Raw genomic sequence first — 21,290 nt, 5'->3', positions numbered from 1 at the left:
AAACTTCTTGCCACTGTGCTATCGCTCTGGCCCTCTCTCCCCTGACTTTCTAATGCCCACTCCTTACAACCTTTCCCTCCAGATTCCTACAGACTTCACAGACATAAACCATGGGCCATGCTGAGCACCTCATGTGGCTCTATATCAGAGATGGCTGGAAACTGGGTGCCTGGCATTGCCTACCTCCAATATCTTGCACTGGTCAGTACACACCTCAGAGCACCTGCAATCTGAATCTGCTGTAAGCTCCAGGAGGCCCCCAGGCTGATCTGATGGGGCCTTGCTTGTCTGTAGTTACCCTCTTTTTTCTCCTTTGTCCTCCCTCTGCCTGCTCTGGGGTCTCACATCTGGGAAAGAAATGGGTTGGGAGCCTTCCAGAGATCCCTTTCCCACGAGAGCCGAGCTCTGACCCCCGGTCCTTATCGAGTTGTACTGTGCCAAGAATAACACAGATGGTGAAGCTCGCAAGACCCAAACCTGGGGACACCGACCTCCGGAGGCCCAGCTGCCCTGCTGCAGCCTCTGTTTCCCTCCGTGGCCAGAGTGGGGAGGAGGCAAGCGGGAAGGTTCTGAGCAGCTGGACACATATGCTCACAGTCCCCAGAAAGCTGGGCCAGCCTTCTGTGTTCCTGCCTCCTCTTATCTCTGCCTCTTTTTTTTTTATTTTTATTTTTTTTATTTTATTTTTTTTTGGTTTTTGGGCCACACCCGGTGATGCTCAGGGGTTACTCCTGGCTATGCGTTCAGAAGTCGCTCCTGGCTTGGGGGACCATATGGGACGCCGGGGGATTGAACCGCGGTCCGTCCTAGGCTAGCACAGGCAAAGCAGGCTCCTTACCTCTAGCGCCACCGCCCGGCCCCTATCTCTGCCTCTTGTCCTTGCTTGTGGCTTCTCTTGCCTAACCTCAGCTCCCCTATCCCTGAACACCCCAAAGTGGGATGTGCTGGGATCGAAACTTTCTTTTAGGGGGGCACACCCAGTGACGCTCAGGGGTTACTCCTGGCTCTGCGCTCAGAAATCGCTCCTGTCTTGGGGGACCATATGGGACACTGGGGGGATTGAACCGTGGTCTGTCCTAGGTCAGCACGTGCAAGGCAAATGCCCTATCGCTTGTGCCACCACTCTAGCCCTATGCATATGCACATTTGTGAGGCTGTGGGAGTGATGAGGCATGCATAAGTATCTAAACTTACCTGCAAAGTTAGCCGAGTGTGAGGTTTTGCATGAGGATTTGGATTTAAAGAGGAGTACATAGTACATGGGCATCTAACAGACCTCAGGCCACAGTCTAGGGGACTCCAGAGTGTCAAAGCCTTGGACACACTAGTGGGATTCCTGCTAGCTTGTGCAGAGAGGCAGGGACTTGTGAGTTCCTTCCGGCAGAGACAAATACACAAATACACAAGCAGGGCAGACTAACCTGCTGGAGTTTCCTCTGCATGCGTGTATATGCATGTAGGTGAGTGTGCATATGCGTGTATGCGTCTGTGTGTTATATTTTAGACAGAACCACACTGGGGAGCGGGTGGATATATAAATATCCACACAAGCAAAACAGCCAGGTACCGGAATTGACTGGAACTATTCCTGGGGCGGTGGGGGGGACTCAGGCTGCTTTTATTGCAACGTCCACACCCTGGGCCACAGAGCGTTCTTGTGTGGCCACTGAAGGCAAGGCCACAGCTGGTGTTGGGAGGGGTGCGTGAGGACAGTCTTGGGTCTGGTGGGGCCACCACAGCTAGGTGGGGTCTGCAACCCCACAGAAAGGGAGACTTTCCCAGCACCCCGACCTCTTCTGCTCTCCTCGCCGATGTCACCTCTTTGCCACTCCCTGCCTCTGCTGTCCCATCACAGCCATCCACCGGTCTCTTCCTTCATGGCAGGCAGGTGGCACTCAGGCCAATTTTTGGTATGTGGGGGTACATCCCTGAGAGGTGGGAGACATGCTTCATCCCCTTTATCAGCAAATTGGAAGGTGGGGAGGAGCTGGTTTCGAATAGCTGGATGCTAGGGTCCTTTCGTCTTTCCTTTGACCTCTGTCCTGTTTGTTTCGGAGCCCTCCCCCCCCACCATCTCAGTCTTCATGACTCCTGTCTGCTGCAGTTGGGGGTCCCCATCTCCAGTTTCTCCTCGATGGCCCGGGGGCTTGGCCCCTCCTCCCAGCTAGGGGGAACTGTTTGCCTGGGACAGTCGGTCCATCCAGCCAAACAACCACCCAATTCAGCTGCCTCGTCTGACTGACGGTTTTTTTTTTTCCCCTGCTAAATTTACTTGCATTTGGGACTGAATTGGCCATTCAATAGAGGTTGTGTCCACATGCCCCCCGCGGCCCCATGCCAACAGATGAATCGGTTCACAGGCAGACACGTCCTCAGGACCAGAAGTACTGAAGGCTCTGCTTGGCCGGCCGGCCACAGGGGGCCGCTGCCTTGGGGGACGCTCAGGAGCACACACAGTATTGCACCATCGTCCTGCCCTTGGGGGCCTGCGTGAACACACACCTAACTGGTGGCAATGTGCTCACATTCAGAGTCTGCACACTTCGAACCCAGGTGGGAGGAAGCCACAGGGGGAATGAAAGCACAGGCTGAACCCCACCCCACAGCCTGGGCCAGCTCATTCCACATCCTCCTTCCTCCACCCTTACCTCATGGAAGTGGAGTATCTGGTCATCTTGGGCCACTGCTGAGCCCTGGCAAACCTTAGTAACAGCTCCCAGACCCCAATTTTAAAAGGGGACTCATTTTTTTTCTTCTCCCAAGGACAATAAATATTTACTTTTTGGGAACCTGCTTTGGTAGTACAGGGTTTGGCCCAGCGGTGGGGAATGGTCATGGTAGTTGATGGAGGCCGCAGCCTTTTTGGGGGAGAGCAAAGGACCCCTCCAAAGTCAGTTCAGTTGGCAGAGCTGGGAGCCAGCATTGGGGTTGTGCTTTTTTTCATTCCCTATGACCCTCTAAGGCCTTTGTTCTCTCTGTACCTTAGTCCAATATATTGGAACTCCTTTCCTCTGCCCCTCTCTTTTTCTCTTGCTCCTCAACCTTACTAGCATGGGCCTTAACTTCTCATGCTCTGAGGGTGCATAATTCCAGTTTGATAAGAGGTTCAGTGTTCCAGATCTGAGTCGATCAGCCATGCAGAGAGCAAGACTGGTGTGGTTGGTGCCTCCAGACCAGCTCATAGTCCCGACATGATCTTTAAGAGCAAGCTTGGTTTTCCTTCTAAAATGGGTCATGCTTGACCATTAGTGTCCCAGCCCTGTCCCCTATGAAGCACTGGTCTCTGAAGGCTGTCGCTACCCACCCCTCCCTCCTGCTCAATCGGGCTCCCAAATATAGCGGCCGTGGCCACAGCCCGGCCAGGACACCACAGCCCCAAGCGTCAGTCCTGGGCCGGGATCAGAGGGGCAGAAGCTGATTATAGGTCCCTGGGCCAAACCCAGGACTTGCCTGCCAGCCCGCTGGGCCCTGCAGAACCACAAGGTTGGAGCATCTGGTCCCCGTCAGCACAGTGGGCAGAGGGAGGGGCCTGGGGTTGTGTTGGGCCTGCCGAGGACAGAGTTGTCTGTGTGTGGCAAGGGGGTGGTGAGGATGGGCTGGGACCCACGGGCGGTCACTGTCCTCTGCACCCCAGGTCATTGGGGGCAGATGGGGAAACTGAGGTCAGGAAGAGCAAAGACTAGCCCGGGTTGCAAGCGTGTGAAGAGACTCCAGCCTTCCCTCTGGCTGCTCCGTCTCATCTCTCGAGCTGTGTCTCCGGGAAGCCGGCCACATCCTGTTGGTGGCAGAGAAGCCCTGCTGGGAAGTCTTCCTGGGAGCTGTGCTTCCACCCAAACTCCAGGAGTGCTCCTTTCCTTCTTCTTTTACTCTTTGAGACCTCAGGCCTGACTTGGGCCACTTTAGTCAGTATGTCTGAGCAGGACTAGGGTCTGGGTTGGGTCTATATTGATGGGCATCCAAACCCAGGGTGGTGTTTGATGCCGGTCTGAAGGGAGTCCTGAGCCCTGGATTTAGCTCAACCCCACAGGCCTGCCCATTACAGGTCAGGGTCCCCAGGACCCGCTTCATGGCAACATTTGACCTACTTCTAAGGCTGTGGGTCTGGCCCAGGCCACGTTCTCGACTCCTCCGGGAAGTGTGGGCCTGTGTCCCAGCCTAGAGGCTGGAGGCCAGGAGCAGCGGTCTGGGGCGGGCCAGTTCAGCCTATGGAGCTTGTGGCCAGGGGGGACAAGGGTACACGGGTGTCCAGTGCTCCTTCTCAGCTTCTGGTTTCTGGACCTAATGGGCAACCAGGCCTCACCCTTCCTTCCCTCCCCACACCCCGCTCCACACCCATGTGGCCACCATATTCCAAGCTTCCTCAATTGGTGCTGACAGGATGAGGGACATTCCTCATGCCCTTCTCTTACCAGGAAGGTCTGCCAAGCATTCCCCCTCCATTTGCCAAGAGTTTGCCCCCCACCCCGCCCTTGTCTACACAGTTGGGCTGGCAGCGGCGGTGCCACGTGGAACTGGCACCACAGGCTGTCCTGTCCTGGGTTCTGGTCTGGTGCGTGGGCCTGGAGTTTGGATTTAGAATTCTGGGGTCTGGACCTGGGATGTGAGGTCAGGAATCTGGGGTGGAGGAGCTGGGTCCCCAGAGTTGGCTCAGGTGCTGGTCTCTGGCTTCCAGATTCTCTCATTTAAATCCCAGGTCCTGGTTTGGTATTACAGGATCTCCAGGTCTGGATTTTGGGGAGTCTGAGGTTTGGGACCCGAAGGATGTGCCCACAGGCAGCCTCTAGATACCAACCAGCTACCCCCTGTCCTGGGGTGGTGGGGGAACTCCTTTTGTCTCTGAGCTGGAAATCTGGGTTTTGGGGTTTGGGTTCTGGATCCAAAGGCCAGTTTCTATCCCTTGTGCTCCCTCTGCTGGCTTATAACCACAGTGCAGAGCTCTGCTTATTCACCATCTACTCTCATTGTAGAGAGGAGCCCCAATTATTCTTATTGGCCAGAAGGAGTGGTCTAAAAAGCAGCAGAGATTGAGGTGGTCCAAGGCTCCCGAGCTATTCTCAGTCAGATGGCAAGTACCTCCCCTTTCTCCCCCTTCTTCAACACTCTCCCCACACCCCTCCTGGGTGTGGCAAGAAGTTTCAACCCTACAGAGAGAAGTAAACAGCCGCAGTTTGTGAGGTTATTTGCTCACGCAGAATCCATTTATTTATGTATTCACTTATTTTGGTTTTTCGAGCCACACCCTGTAACGCTCAGGGGTTACTCCTGGCTCTGCGCTCAGAAATCACTCCTGGCATGGGGGACCATATGGGACGATGGGGGATCGAACCGTGGTTCATCCTGGTCAGCCGTGTGCAAGGCAAAATCCCTACTGCTTGCGCCACAGCTCTGGCCCAACATGCAGAATTTATTAAGCACTTTCTGCATACTGAACCGTGATCTAATCCTAGGACTGATAATCGTGAAAAAAAAAAATTTCTCCCATGCCATATAGGAATGTGTCTTGGGGGTCATGGGGCCCATGATTACAGAGACCAGTTTATATTCCGGGGCTCAGGGAGGGAGAGTCAGGAAGAGATGGAGCAGAAGTTTCTCAGGAAGCTTCTCAGAGGAGTTGCCATCGCCCTCCAGCTGGGCGTGACAAGGACCCAGACATGGCCAGGCGAGGAGAAATTTCAGACAAAATAGTCTAGGCAGAGGCCCAGGGCTGAGGACAGCCTGGGTGGAGACCAGTGCGGCCAGGGCCCCACATACAGCAGGGTCCACAGTCAGTGCCCTGGCCTGGGGGAGGTGGGTCAATGTGGCTGTCCTCGAATGGCTCTGGAATGGGTCTGTGCAGGCTAGGACACTGCTTGGAGGCAAGTTCTTGGGAGCCAAAGGGGGAAGGATCAGGCCCTATCTGTCCTCAAGCTCGGCAGTCCCAGTATTCTGTCAGAAGCTTATCTGCAGAGTCTTCCTAAGGGCGGGAGCTGAGACTGACACATGAGCCCCAGCTTCTGTGTGACTGGTCCTTGCTGCCCATGGCCTGTATCTTCCTCCCCCTGCTCATCTGTCTGCCCATCTCCTCGAACCGCTCTTCCTGGCCCTGTATAATGGGAAAAAAGGTTCTAGCACTGCCCAGCAACAGGAATTGGGAGAACTGGGCCTTAGAGGCAGGTCTGAAAGTCATCCCCAGGGAGTGAGCCAGAGGACAGGGGTGCACCCAGGAATTAGAGTGTCTACTGAACAGTCTTTTTTTTTTTTTTTTGGTTCTTTTTGGGTCAAACTGAAAGCTCTCAGGGGTTACTCCTGGCTCTACACTCAGAAATCGCTCCTGGCAGGTTCGGGGGACCATATGGGATGCTGGGGTTCGAACCACAGTCCTTCTGCATGCAAGGCAAATGCCCTACCTCTATGCGATCTCTCCGGCCCCATACTGAACAGTCTTGAGTAGGCAAAGGCCAGCCCCATTCTCTATCTGCGCCATGGGGATGGTGCATGGGGAGGATGGCTGTGTTTGAACTGGCAGCTCACACCTGCTGAGACTCACCCCATGCCATCAGGCAGAGCAAGGTAGCCTCAGGGAAAGTCCAGAAAATTCCAGTCACTGGCCGCTGGTTTCTCCCTGTCTGAGCTGATGTTTTGTGGATCCAGAGGGATGGCTCATGTGCAGGCAGAGAAAAGAGACGGGAGGCCTCAGGAGCCTGTGTGCCTGTGTTCAGGGGATCCTGTGTGGGCAGGAGAAATAAGACAGGAGGTCTTGGGGGCCTGTGCGTTTGTGTTCAGGGGACTCTGATTCACGGTGGGGCTGCATTTCTAAGTCTTCATTTCCCTCATGAGAATAAAGGGGTGAGATGAACCTGCATGTGCTATTAGTCCCTGGAGGACATCAGAGTGGGGTGTTGGGAGGGTGAGCTGGCCCCACCTTGGGACTGCCCAGAGGCCTCTTTTGGGTGCCCCCTCTGGCTGGCCTCTTCTTCTTCTTCTTCTTCTGTATTTCTGGTCTTTCTCTGTGGACCCTCCCCAACCCTTTTCTTAATACTGTTGCCAAACATCTGGAAGAAAAGTGAAAAACTTGCCTCCCCCAGCCCCGGATGTTGTCAGATTTCCAGATGTGAGCTATTCTGCCCTCCAGATGAGGAGAGGAATGTGCTTGTTTCCAGCGAGGAGGGGACCTGGCCCTATTGCTGGACCTGGGCCCTTTCACCTCTAGGCAGAGGGAGAGGATGAGGCAGGCCTGGGTGCAGGAGGAAGATGTGGGGGTGCCCCAGCCAGACTCCTGGGGTCTCCCCTCAGTCTGGGTTGCAGCTTCACACCACTTGTAGTCCCAGGAAATCCTCTAGGGCTTGGGGGCAGGGACTGTCTCTGAAGTTTCTATCAAATGCACCAGGCACTTAAAAATAACAAGGAACACCTCCCTCTGTGGCTCCAGTCACAGTCCAATGTGCTTGCAAGATGTCTTCCCTCTCAGGTTTCTGTGCCTGGTGGGGTCTCATGACACTTCAGCTCTCCTCCCCCAGACCCCCAAGGGTGGCCCAGCCAGGCCTCTGTCACTGCCAGCTCCGTGATCACTAGGAATGGGCCTGGGGGAGGAATCAGTTTGAGAATTCTACACAGGGCACACCTAAAGTGGGTTTTTTTTTGTTTGTTTATTTGTTTTGGGGCCATACCCGGCAGCACCCAGGGGTTACTCCTGGCTCTGTGCTCGGAAATTGCTTCTGGCAGGCTCAGGGGACCATATGGGATGCCGGGCATTGAACCCGGGTCCGTCTGCATGCCAGGCAAACTCCCTACTGCTGTGCTATCACTCTGGCCCCTACTTGATGTGCTTCTGAGAAGGGGCCCTCCTAGGACCCTGCCAAAAGGGTCCCAAGACCTACAAGGAGTGGTGTAAATGACATCCCAGAGTTTCCCCGAAGAGGGCCTGGAGAGATAGTGCATATGGTTGACCCAAGATCAATTCTGGGCACCAGATATGCCTTCCCCCTTACACCATACATACCCCGGCACTGCTAGAAGTGATTCTTGAGTACAGAGCCAGGAGAAAATCCTGAGAACTACTGGGTAGGCTCCTACCCCAGCCCCCAAATTAAAATCAAACACACCTTCTCCCAAAGCCTGGAGGTAATAAATGGAGGAGGACCAGGGGCTATCGGCAAAAGTAGGGTATGTGCAGAGAGCAGAGTCCAGCTATAGGGTGACGGACATGGGTCACTCACTGGGGGCTGTTGAGGAGGGGTGATAGGACGTGACGGGGAATACAGACCTAGCATCAGGGCCAACTGAGTGCTGGTCAGGGGGCTGCAAACAGAGGGTTGACACTGGGCTAAGCGACAGCTCTTGAGGGACTGGCATCCATTCTACTGCAACTTGGGGTGTTTCTGGAAACCCTTGACCCAAGGCTGAGGCAGCAGCTGTCTGTAAGCCATGACCAGACTCTTGCACAGACACATATAAACAAACTCCCAGACACACAATGAGGTGGATACAGACAGACCCAGGCTCCCATGTAAACAGCCAGACACAGGCCCTGAGATCTAGCACACGGGCAGGACCACCATGATGCTGAGACACCACAGAAAGACCTCTCAGACAACAACACACTGAGATACACACAGACCAACCTGCTGGGGAAAACACAGAGAGCATAGTCGACACAAATACACAGATAGACAGACATGCACACCTTCCATCCCATCCACATGGCCACATATATACCAGGAATTTGGTGCCCAGATGGGAAGTTCAACTCATTAGCTGATCCCAGGCCTGGCCCCTGGCTCCAGGCACCACAAAGTCTTTTTTTTTTTTTGGGTTTTGGGCCACACCCAGCAGTGCTCAGGGGTTACTCCTGGCTGTCTGCTCAGAAATAACTCCTGGCAGGCACGGGGGACCATATGGGACACTGGGATTCGAACCAACCACCTTTGGTCCTGGATCGGCTGCTTGCAAGGCAAACGCCGCTGTGCTCTCTCTCCGGGCCCCTCCACCACAAAGTCTTAGGCTAACCTTCTGACTAAATGAGGTGCTGAGAGGTTGTCAGGACCCCAGGATGTGTGTGTGTGTGTGTGTGTGTGTGTGTGTGTGTGTGTGTGTGTGTCTGTGTCTGTGTCTGTGTCTGTGTTGAGTAGTGGCCTCTGTGCTCCTGTCCCCCCCCCAACCCCGCTCCGGACAGGTGATTGGAAGGAATCAGAGCCCTGCCTCTCCCCACCCATTCCTGAACAATGCCCTCTCCAGGCCCCAAAATAGCACCTGCTCCTGGCCAATGCCCTTTTATGGCCCTGGCCCTATAGTGCTCTGAGAGGTGGGGTGGGGGTCAGGAGGGAGGATAAAGGCTCTAAGCTCCCCCTTCTCCCCCGCATCACCTTCTCTGACCTTCCTTCTTGCCGTATTCTTCTCTGTGCTCACAGCTCCCATGGCCCCCAAGAAACCAGAACCCAAGAAAGAGGAGGCCAAGGCAGCACCCAAGGCCGCAGCAGCTCCAGCCCCTGCACCGGCACCTCAGGCTGCTCCTGAGCCAGAAGGCCCCAAGGAACCTGAGTTTGATGCCTCCAAAGTCAAGGTGGGTGTGGGATAGGGTTGTGGCTGGGATGAATATGTGAGTGGTTCTGGGATGATCCATTTAGAGCAAGCTGACCCAGGCTCCAGAAAACAGACATTGGGCTGTAGAGAAACGTCTCTGCCAGTGTTTCTGGCATTAGAGGGGTGAGATGGGGCTCAGGCAGCAGACAGGATTCCCTGGACTTTCCTGGTGGTCCCATACTCTTCCCCACTCTCCCTTACTTCTTTATGGCTCTCATATATTGGGGAACCTGGACTTGCCTGTATGCCTGCCCCAGGATCTAGCTGTGGGGTTCAGAGTCCAAGCTGGATCCCCTGGAATGAATGGAGGGAGAGAAGCAGCTCCTGACCAGGTCAGGTACACTCACCCTGCCAAGCCCCCAATCCCTAGAGCTGGTAGGGATTGAGCTTTTAGGTGGGGACATGGAAGCAGGCTGGGTCGATGCAGGAAGCTGTGACCTGTGGCCTCAAGAGCCCTCCCTGGCTGGGGACTCTTAGAGTCTAAACTGGGAGAAGGAGCCATGACTCCCACCTGTGGTATCTGCATAGCAGCACGCTCAACGTGCTGGCCTGTTCCTACTCTTGGCTGGACACAGGCCTGTGAAGGGCCCTGGGGAACCCGCCTGCTTCTCATATTCCCATCTCCCAAGATCTGGTTGAATGGTTCTTCCAGGGGATGTCCACCATATCTATTGCACACTTCCCACCGCACATGTGGGTTCAGATCCCAGCTCTGCTCCATCTCCATCTCTGGGGTCTTTCTGGCACCATGCAGTACTGGGGGACTGAACCCAGACCTCCCACGTGCAGAGCTTGTGTTTGCTCAGAGCACAGCTTCTGGAGCTATGTTTCTCAGTTGTCCCTTCAACCTTGGTTTTTTATTTTTTTGGGGGTCATACCCGGCAGCGCTCAGGGGTTACTCCTGGCTCTATGCTCAGAAATCGTTCCTGGCAGGCTCGGCGACCATATGGGATGTCGGGATTCGAACCACTGACCTTCCACATGAAAGGCAAATGCCTCACCTCCATGCTATCTCTCCGGCCCCCAACCTTGGTTTTCTCAGCTGTGAAATAGGCAATTCCTCCTTGCAGGCTGCTGGGAACCATGCCTTGAAAATTCTCCCTCGGTGCTGGAGTGATAGCACAGTGGTAGGGCATTTGCCTTGCACAAGGCCAATCAGGGAGGGACCCGGGATTCGAGAGGCATCCCATATGATCCCCACAGCCAGGAACAATTTCTGATTGGATCAAGGAGCTCCGGGTGTGGACCTAACTCCACCCCCCCCCAAAAAAAAACACCTCCCTGAAGCCAACTCCTTGCTCTCATAAATCCTCCCACCCCCAACCCTTTCCTCTGGGTCCCAGATCTTCCCAAGGCCCCTTGGTGAGTGTTCTGTGCCCCAGAGCCCCTGGTACTATTGTCACTGATATGAATAAGGAGTGACAGCCCTCATTTGTCCCCGCTTCTTTGCCTTTGCTAAGACCCCCAGGAATCTAATCTCATCTCAGCCAACTTGCCACCAGGCACAGAGAACTCCCAGTCCACCAGGAAGATGAACCAGCTCTTTCCATACCAAGTTGGGCCCAAGAGCAGGAGGGACACTCACGGCAGGACTGGGGGTCCCAGTGGTGTGTTGAAGTGTACTATGGAGGTGGGTGGAGCTCTGAGCCGCCCCGCATGCAGTGGGGGAGGACCCCTTCCCCAGGTTCCCTCCCCCCATGTAACCTTGACCTTGGGACCAGTGATTGCAGTGATAAAAATAACTCTGATATCAGTGAGGAGGGGGCCACAGTCCGGGGAGGCCTCCTGACCTTAGGAGGCTGTAATCACCTCAGCAAACTCTCAGCAGCCCTGCCAGCCTCTTGTAAACTGTCTGTACTCCTAAGGGTGAGAGGCCCTGGAGGGACTGGTCCTGTGAGAACCAAATGGGCCTAGGACCAAGATGGTCTTAAGCCCACCAGTAAAGCCACTGTAAAGTATTTTTCCACTCTACAATTTCCCCATAGGTAGAGGGTGTTAGCCCAAAGATAAAACCACAAATGTACCCTCTAAAGGGCAAGACCTGCCCCCTGTTCTGCTGAAATAGAGGAACTAGATGGGACTGAATGTTACACCAGATAAGGACCCCTTGACATAAAGTTGAGTCAGCAATGAGTTGGGACATCAATCCTAAGACATAATGTGATCTGTGTGCAAATGGAAATGGGCCAATCATGTAAGTGGTGAAGGATGGACTACTTGTATTAACCAGTGAAATGCTTGAGTTGTTGAAGCTTATAAAGTTCTATATAAACTGATGGTAGATTTGATTCAGGGTCCTTGTCAGGATACCCCTGGTTGGATGAGACTTGGGCCTTGGCTATCCGAAAAAAAAAAACTGCCTTGTGCATCTTGCATTATCGGAGATGGTCTTTGATTCTCAGCGCCAACTTGGATGTCAACTCGGACCCTTCCTGATCCTATTCAGCCTCCCATTTCACTCCTATGGACAAAATGGCCCTCAGGGCTTCAGGCCTTGGTGTGGGGTGGAGTGGCTAATTTCTGGTCAGATCTGTGGCTTTGGACACCTGAGGGGGCTGTCAGGGTTGGGTTGCACCTCTTTCCTCACCTCTTTTCTGCCATGAGCAAACAGATCAGGGTACATTGTGCGACCAGCCCAATGTTAGATGGGGACATGGTGACAAATGGCAGCAGATTCCTTGGCAGTGGAAGCTGGAGGCTAGAGTGGGGACAGTGTGGGACAGTTGAGGGGTTGAGGGACCCAAGAGGGGACCTGGCCCCGCTCTCTAAACAAGCATTAATCTTGGGGATCTCTTTACAGATTGAATTTACAGCAGAGCAGATTGAAGGTAAGTGGAGATTTTATGCTTGTGATGTTTGGGGAGTGAGTGGGGATGGTGGCTGGAGCCATCCCACTCACACCCCTTTTTGCAGAATTCAAGGAGGCCTTTCTGCTGTTCGATCGCACACCCAAGGGCGAGATGAAGATCACGTTTGGGCAGTGTGGGGATGTCCTACGGGCACTGGGCCAGAACCCCACGCAGGCCGAGGTGATGCGTGTTCTGGGGAAACCCAAACAGGAAGGTGAGTTCCCTGAGAGTTCCCATCCTGGTGATCTGGGGGTACTCCACAGGTGGAAAGACACCAGGGACACCTCTCTGTGCTATGCATGCTGCTCTATTCTTCCCTGTTCTTCTCTGTTCTGTCTGTGGCCTTGGCCTTGTCTGGTACCATGCTGGTTTCCCAGGCTGGTCACTGTGGGCCAAGTCTCTTCCCATGTAGCCACCCTTCTAACTTCCTGGTATCTTGGCCATTCTTAGTCTACCAGGACAAAGTTCCAAAGTCCCAGCATGAGTCTCTGATTGGTCCAGCTACCCAGGGAGGCAGTTCCTCAACCCTCAGGGGATCAGAGAGGTGCTGGGTGAAGGCCACTGGAAGGATGTGGAAATAGAGGAAACAAGGCATTGGCCCCTTCTCTGTAAAGAGCCTTGACATGGGGACAGCTTTTTTTTAAACTTTATTTATTTATTGATTCATTGATTGATTGATTGGTTTCTGGGCACACCCAGTGGCGCTCAGAGGTTACTTCCGGCTCTGCACTCAGAAATCGCCCCTGGCAGGCTGGGGGACCATATGGGATGCCAGGAATTGAACCGGTCCTTTCTGGGTCAGCCGCATGCAAGGCAAATGTCCTACCACTGTGCTATCTCTCTGGCCCCTTGGGGACAGCTTGGGAAGTGATCTCTTAGCATAGAGCAGTTTGGGAACAGTCTGAGCATGACCAGGCTTCCTTCTTGAGGCCCAGAGGTGGGGTAAATGCAGCTTGCCCCACGAGCCTCATGCTCCAGACCCCGTCTCCTCTCTCCACAGACCTCAACAGCAAGATGATGGACTTTGACACGTTTCTGCCCATGCTGCAGCACATCGCCAAGAACAAGGACACCGGCACCTTTGAGGACTTCGTGGAGGGGCTGCGGGTATTCGACAAGGAGGGCAATGGCACCGTCATGGGCGCAGAGCTCCGTCATGTGCTGGCCACGCTGGGTGAGGGCTGCCTCTGTCCTTTATCCTCTCTGGGAGCTTGCTGGAAGAGACATTGGTCACTTGGCCACTGTCCAGTCATGTGCCTCCAATGCAGTGGAGAATGAGTGACACCAGACAAGTGGGGTACAAAGGCAGTTGGGGGGGGACGACGACTCAAGTCTACTTCTGGTATAGTTCACAGAGGTATCACTGAATCTCCTGGAACTTGATGCCTGCAGGTCAGATTCATGGACCCTGAAACGATAGTGACCAAAGTGCTTTTTGTGGTCTCTCAGGCCTCCCATCTCCCTACCAGGTTGGCAGGGGCACCCCCTTCCTGAAGAGGCAAGTCAGTGAAGTCCTGCTATGAGCTCAAATCTGGGCTCAAGTCTTGGGTCTCAAGATCTTGGGAGTATATATGATGGGAGTGCAACACCTACAAAAGCACAGAGCCAGGAACTGTCAGGGACCAGTGCTGGTGTCTCCTAGTCCACTCCATCCTTATTTCCCTATGTCCCTAGCTCCACCCTGGATCCTTCTTTCAGGGGTGTCTGCAGGGTGATGGAAGTGCCCCCTCCTGTAGATGTGGGTGCTACTGACTAAGCATTGCTGTGACAAAGTCCAGGACAGTTCCAGGCCTGGATGTGGCCAGGGCTATACCGTCCCCAATCCTCCATTCGGCCCTGTGACTGAGCCTGCTGGTCTTACAATGGGGGATGAGGCTGGAGAGATAGCATGGAGGTAGGGTGTTTGCCTTGCATGCAGAAGGTCGGTGGTCTGAATCCCAGCATCCTATATGGTCCCCCGAGCCTGCCAGGAGCAATTTCTGAGTAGAGCCAGGAGTAATCCCTGAGTGCTGCTGGGTGTGACCCAAAAAAACAAAACAAAACAAAAAAGATGGGGGTGTCATGGCCTTATTAGCAACAATACCTTGCTGGACTGAAGTATGGGACACTGAGACACCCCTTCCGTACAGGTGAGCGGTTGACAGAAGACGAGGTCGAGAAACTCATGGCTGGACAGGAGGACTCCAATGGCTGCATCAACTATGAAGGTGGGCTCAGTGCACAGGGGGCTCTGGGACATATTGTGGGTATCTGGTATGAACTGTGTCCCTCCACCTTCTTTCTAGCATTCGTGAAACATATCATGGCCAGCTAAGCTGTCACTCCAGGTGGGGTCCCAGCCCCCTTTCAAGCTTCTGCTGCCTCTGCCATCTTGTCCTGTTGCCCACCGTCATGCTTCTAGCACCCAGTCCTGCCACATGACCCCCATCTCCACCATCAAGCTTCCTGATGACCTTACAGCCCATGACTGTAATCTGTGTCCTCAGGGTGCTGGGGACACATCATCTCCAACTCATGAGACTGATATCAATGGCCCCGAAAGGAGAGGAGCCCTCAGAACTTTTCTGTTGACTGTCATCGCTATCCCTAGGAATGCACCCCATATCCCCTCACTGCCTCAGCAATAAACAAATCTTTTCCTTCCTTCCTTCCTTCCTTCCTTCCTTCCTTCCTTCCTTCCTTCCTTCCTTCCTTCCTTCCTTCCTTCCTTCCTTCCTTCCTTCCTTCCTTCCTTCCTTCCTTCCTTCCTTCCTTCCTTCCTTCCTTCCTTCCTTGTCTCTTCTTTCCTTCTCTCTGTCCTTTCTTTTCTTCTCTCTGGCCCTTTGGTTGACCTTTATAACGTCTGTAGGACACACAGCAAGACCCAGACAAAACAAGAGTAGTCATTCTTCAAAATCTCATCAAAACTGTTCAATCTGGCGCATCAAACTTTCAAGCCTGTTCTGGGCTGTGGGGTTGAAATCTGCTGGTCAGGAGGAGGCTGAAGGTCCCTTCTTTGTTCATTTCTTCTCCTCTCCTGCTAGAAGAGGGCAGTGGGCAGAGGGCTGTGGGATAAACACAGGGATGCCCCTGGGAGTCTGCAAGCACTTGTGAGCACTTCCCTATGGCCAGCAAAACAAACAAACAAACAAACAAAACAAACAAACAAACAAACAAAAAAAAGGGGCATCGACTCAGAGCCAGCCACTCACTGAGGGGGAAACTGAGACTCTGAGCACAGAATGGGCTTGGTTTGAGTGACTGTGGGAATGAAGGTCAGGACAGGAGCAAAATATCTCCAGGTTGTCAGAGTTGAAGGGGTCTTAGACATCTGGAACTTTCCAGTGGTTCCTTAGTCCCAGATTTTGGGGGGAGGTGAGCAACATATTTGCAATGGAGATATGTTCACCTCTTGTAATCTCCTGCTACACTGCCCACAGCTAACTCTGGGATTAGGGCCCTCTATTTCCCTCAGAGCCCAGTGAAGAGAATGTGGGAAGGCTTTCCGGAGGAGGTGACCCACAGATTTGATGGGGTAGGAGGAACAATGCCCTGCAGGACAGTTGGGGTTCTGGAGATGGAACTGAGAAGATGAAAGTGACTATATGTACATGTGTGTATATGATTGTTGTATGTATATGAACTGGCAAAGGGCTGACATGTCAATGCAATTATTATGATTATCCAAGAAGGCAGTATTTGGGCAAAGATTAATGAAGAAGCGAGGATATTTAGAATATATGAAGAATTTCTACATGTGGGCCGGAGAGATAACATGGAGGTAAGGCATTTGCCTTGCATGCAGAAGATGGTATCTAATCACGGTATTCCATATGGTCCCCTGAGCCTTCCAGGAGCGATTTCTGAGCATAGAGCCAGGAGTAACCCCTGAGCGCTGCCTGGTGTGACTCCCCAAAAAAATTTCTACATGTAACAAAAAATACTTATTTAAAAAATGGACAAAGATGGTGATGAGACACTTTCCAGGAAACTATACAAATGGCCAATAAGTACATGAAAAGATGCTCAGCTTTGTTGAGAAATGCCAAACAAAACCACCATGGGATACCATTTCCTTCCCAGTAGGATGCTGAATATCAAGAGCAAAGGAAAGAACAAGGGTTGGCGTGCCTGCCAGGAGCTATTCCTAAGCAGATAGCCAGGAGTAACCCCTGAGCACCGCCGGGTGTGGCCCAAAAACCAAAACCAAAACAAAACAAAAAAGAGAACAAGGGTTGGTATGCATGTATGGAAGTCAGAACCCTGGCACTGTATAGAGGCAAACTATATAGAAGCTGCCCTGGATGTAGTGCTGAGTTTCCAAGCTGAGAAAACTAAGAAGCACATTGACACCACATGGCTTAGCAATTTCAGGATGTAGATTTAGCCCAGAGAACTGGAAGCAGGTTTATACACCTATGTCACCTGGCCTGTTCACAGCAGCCCAAAGGGGACACCACTTGAGTGTTCCAGAGAGGGTGAACCAATGGATCTCATGCAGTGGAAAGGGAAGGAGGGAAGCAACGGCTCTGACCCTGCCTGCAGGAAGTTCTTGGAGCAGGCAGATTGCCCGAGTGTGGAGTGTGGAGAAGGTAAAGGAAAGAAAAACTCAGGACCAGAGTGATAGTACAGCATTTAGGGCATTTATTTTGCAGCTGACCTGGGTTTGATCCCTGGCATCTTATGGTTCCCCAAGCCCACCAGGAGTAATACCTGAGCATAAAATGAGGGAGTAAGTCCTGAGCACTGCTGGATGTGCTGGGACCCCACAGAAGAAATAAAGGAAGAATGGAAGAAGAAAGGGAGAAAGAAAGAAATCTATAAGTTGTGTGTATGCCAATGTGGAGGGGGCATATTTGTGTGTGCATATGTGTGTATGTATGTATGTATGTATGTCTCAGGTGGAACTTTCCCAGGTGCAGAGTCTGATCTTAGGTATCTTTCTAGGGATCAGGGAGGGCTGATGGGAAGGGAAGCTTTGGAACATGAGGGTCAATTCTAGCTCTGTAGGCCATGGAAGATCAGTGTTGGCACTTCCAAGGGGTGGTGAGGTGTCCCAGTGAAAAAGATGGACTGGGACCCACTGTCACCAGGCATGTCAGGGCTACCCAGGTGGGTTGGCACATTCCTGGGCACTGTTCTAGGGTACCCAGATGGGCATCTGAGGAGAGACACATTAGGCTGAGCCCAAGAAGGTGCTGCAATGGAAGCAGAATGCTTTGGCCACCTCTGCCCTGAGCACCATATCCACAAACCATGTGCTCTCCTCTCAAAGCTGCCAGGGGCTGCATGGGGCACCTGTTTTTTTTTTCCAGAACATTCCTTCTGGGGTTTTCTACCTGGGCAGAAATTGTACTTGTCCCATCATCTCCGGGCTAGAAAGGGCCCTGCCTTCAAGTTCACATTGTGTCCCAAATCCTTAGAGGGAACCTGTCCCCATGTTTGGATTCTGGTATGGTCTTCCATAGCCTCCTTCCACACAGCCTTTCTCTCAAGGTCTTCCCTAGTTCCTGAATACTCACACACAACTCCCCAAGTCACCTGCACCCCACTTGCCAACCTTCCTGTGTGGATGAAGGGGCTATTTTTACTTAGCTCTGATTGGGATGAGTTGGGGGACTCAGCTCTATTAAGAATGTGGCTTTGCTCTCTCCAAGGTCACACAATCATTCTGAGGCTATGGACCTGTCTCAGGTGGCTGTCTGAGGGGCTGTGGGTGCCAATGTCAGAGTAGAGAGGTGGGGGTGTCCTCAGATGCAGGTGTGAAGGGGTCCCCTCCTTCCACATTTTTCTACTGCTTTGGAGGGGTAGAGACACACCTACATGTCCCTATCACCATGTATGTGTGGGTCTCTATCCACAGCACCTGACTATCTGTGTCTGGGTGAGTTTGTGCCTATGTTCTAATGTGCGTGCCCATTTTTCTACCTGTGCACTTGTGAGTACATGCATATCTGTGGCTGTCTGTGTACATGTGAGTGTGAATGTCTCCGGGGCTCTGCTGAGTCAGTGTTGGGCGGGCGGCACTGCCAGCCAGACTGTGGCCTCCCCACAGTTGCATAAACACTGGTCTCAGCTCCCCCCCTCAAGCAGGGTGGTCCAGCCTGTGGCCCTGCAACTGGGGGGAAAGGGGTGAGGGGTTTGTCTTCCTGTGAGCTGAGTTCTCTCTAGGCCTCAAGAGCTGCATCAGATGCTCCTTTGAGGCTGGGCAGGTCTGAGGGTCTCTGTCCCTCATGACCCCATCTGGTCTGAAGCTTGGACTCTGAGGTGTCTCAAAGATGGCAGGACTAGTGCAGGAGCAAGTAAACCTCAGAGGTGAGTGGTGGCTGCCAGGAAACTGGACTCTAGGAAACTGGACTCTAGGGTCCAGGGTCAGAATTTAGTCTCAGCTCCTTAGAACAAGCCATCTTCCTCTTCTCTGACACCCACAGTTCCTGGCAGCGGGCCACATCCTGCCTCCTCTCTCTCAGACACTCTCCACAGGAGTCTTGGGGTGACCACAGGGACATGAGAGATGGTACATGGTGGGGAGAGAGGCAGGAAGTCTAGAAGTTCAGACTGAGGTAGTGTGAAGTAGGACTGGGTCTTGGAGAACTTTGGAGTTGGAGGAAAATCTTGCCAGGTTGAATAGAGGGGAGAAATCAGAGGGTGAATAGTGAGTGACTGTACTAAAAGGCGGAGTGCGCACTCAACAGGCATAGAGTTGGCAGCCAGCATGAGGAAAATGGCGTCTCAGCAAAGAAGGATGGGAAATGACAGGATATGGGAGGCCAGGGGGAGATGGTGTGACAGGCAGTTCTTATGTTGCCTCCGGGGGTTTTGGGGACCCCATCAAAGTGCCCTGCTGCTTGAGAGAAAGGAGCAAGAATGCCCAGGCATAGGCCCAGTCCCATCCTGGGTGTGCTGACCCGGTCAACTTGGAGAGGAGCAGGAAAACTCAAAAGTTTTGAACCTAATGACCCACCTCAGAAGCAGAACCCTGGGCTTCTCCCAAGTCCCTTCCAACCAGCCTGAGCCCTCCCTTGCCCAAGTTTGGGGTTATTTGTTCCCCGCCCGCTCAAAGCCACACAATCTTGGTTTGCCCAGATGCTGACGGAGCACAACTGGAATGTGGAGTGTATGCTCAAAGCTCCCTAGGGCCCACTGGCTAGCAGACCCTGTCCCCTGCCCTAAGGCCAGCAGCCAGGGTCCAGAATAAATGGATAAGTGGAGCCTTGGATAAATGGAGAAGGGCTGTGAAAGGCTCCTGCCTGCCCTCATCTCCTCAGTCTGACTCAGTACCTCTGAGTTACCACTCGTCTAAAGATCCAGACCCTATATACCCATAAAAAAAACCCCCATATCACGACCTTTCAATCAGGATCTAGGGCAGTTAGGAGACTCTGGAGTGAAGAGATGGAGGAGAAAAATGGCCCCTGGGAAGTCTTAGATCCTAACCAGCTTCTAGGGATTTTTTGTTTGTTTGTTTTGTTTTTGGGCCACACCCAGTGATGCCCAGGGTTTACTCCTGGCTATACATCCAGAAATTGCCACTGGCTTGGGGCACCAGATGGGACACTGGAGGATCGAACTGCAGTTCCTTCTAGGCTAGCGTGCACAAGGCAGACGCCTTACGCCTTGCACCACTGCTCTGGCCCAGCTTCTAGGTTTTTATATTTTTTCCCAGTTGAATGGTAGCAACTCCTGGTCCCATTACTTCAGTACCCCGAGCCTAGAGGCCTCTATCTTACCTTCTCTCAGTGTTTTTTCTATTACACTCCTCTCTTGGTCCCTTTTCCTTCTCCCATGTAGACTTGGGATCCATCACCAACTCCTGAGCTCACTGTGCTAGGTAGTGAATATTCTATCATGAAGAGCGTATAAGCAAAGCGGACCAATTCCAGTTCAGGAATTTTGGGTGAGCATTTTACTCTGATACATATTGGAAGTACTTGAGTGTTCTCAAGTCCCAGGGCCTGATCTGTGACGATGATAGGCAAATAAATTTTCATAAAATAAAAATAGGGGCCGGGCGGTGGCGCTAAAGGTAAGGTGCCTGCCTTGCCTGCGCTAGCCTTGGATGGACCTCGGTTCGATCCCCCGGTGTCCCATATGGTCCCCCAAGCCAGGAGCAACTTCTGAGCACATAGCCAGGAGTAACCCCTGAGCGTTACCGGGTGTGGCCCAAAAAAAACCAAAAAAAAAAAAAAATAATAATGTCCTTTTTCTGTGTTATTATTTTTTTTGGTGACGTTCAATTTCTGCATCTTCAGTGTCTGGCTTTCTTCTGGATCCTTTTTGCCTTGATAATATCCTTCTGTTTGTAAAACTATGATGCTAGTAGCTGGTGGTGGTTGTTTTCCATGTCTTTACTTGGCAAAATAAAACCTTACAAGTCATTTTTTTAGTTTTAAGGGACGCTCAATTTGCAGCAGACGTTTCTCTAAACCCTTGTATGGATATACCCTGATAATATCTTCACTGTATTAATTCACTATTCATTCATATCCATTCATTTACACACATCCACCCTACCATTTATCCATGTCATGCATCCATTCACCCATCATCTCATTATCCATCCATCTACCTCAACCATCTATCTATCACTCAATGATAATGATGAAGTATTGTAATGATGAAGAATTGATTGTCAGACGAAGTACTGATTCCATTGACTAATAGAACATTGACAGTTATGATGTCATGGGAACTTGTTAGGGGCATGCAGATGAGCCTCTGGGACAAGTAAGTACAAGCTAGGTCTAGGCAGAGAGGATAGGGACAGAAAGTAAAAAAGTTTATCTTAATTGCTATCTATGACACTTACGATTCTGAGTATCCCAAAAACAATGTGCCCGTACTCTGGATCCTGCAGCTGTAGACCGAAAGTCAGTGGCAGAGATCTGGCATCCTTAGTTATAT

The 21,290-nt window shown here is 52.4% G+C and overlaps 1 protein-coding gene across 1 annotated transcript; it reads left to right on the top strand.

Annotated features, from left to right (window-relative positions):
• Nucleotides 1–9,391: 9,391 nt before the first annotated feature.
• On the top strand, nucleotides 9,392–14,821 carry MYL3 (myosin light chain 3). Its single transcript, XM_049777418.1, has 6 exons — nucleotides 9,392–9,538; nucleotides 12,359–12,386; nucleotides 12,472–12,621; nucleotides 13,408–13,581; nucleotides 14,537–14,614; nucleotides 14,693–14,821. Exons 1-6 carry the CDS (start codon nucleotides 9,392–9,394, stop codon nucleotides 14,719–14,721), a joined length of 606 nt encoding a protein of 201 aa, XP_049633375.1. The 3' UTR covers nucleotides 14,722–14,821.
• The last annotated feature ends 6,469 nt before the right edge of the window (nucleotides 14,822–21,290 follow it).

Source organism: Suncus etruscus, chromosome 7, assembly GCF_024139225.1.
Source record: "Suncus etruscus isolate mSunEtr1 chromosome 7, mSunEtr1.pri.cur, whole genome shotgun sequence".
Taxonomy (NCBI): domain Eukaryota; kingdom Metazoa; phylum Chordata; class Mammalia; order Eulipotyphla; family Soricidae; genus Suncus; species Suncus etruscus.
Note: the sequence above shows the minus strand (reverse complement) of the source record. Positions and strands in the feature narration are given on the sequence as shown.

Excerpts from the sequence above, each read along its gene's own strand:
- MYL3 (XM_049777418.1), top strand. The coding sequence starts at position 9,392 with ATGGCCCCCAAGAAACCAGAACCCAAGAAAGAGGAGGCCAAGGCAGCA. Across the intron at positions 9,539-12,358 it reads TTGATGCCTCCAAAGTCAAG|ATTGAATTTACAGCAGAGCA; the intron begins GTGGGTGTGGGA and ends ATCTCTTTACAG. Across the intron at positions 12,387-12,471 it reads TACAGCAGAGCAGATTGAAG|AATTCAAGGAGGCCTTTCTG; the intron begins GTAAGTGGAGAT and ends CCCTTTTTGCAG.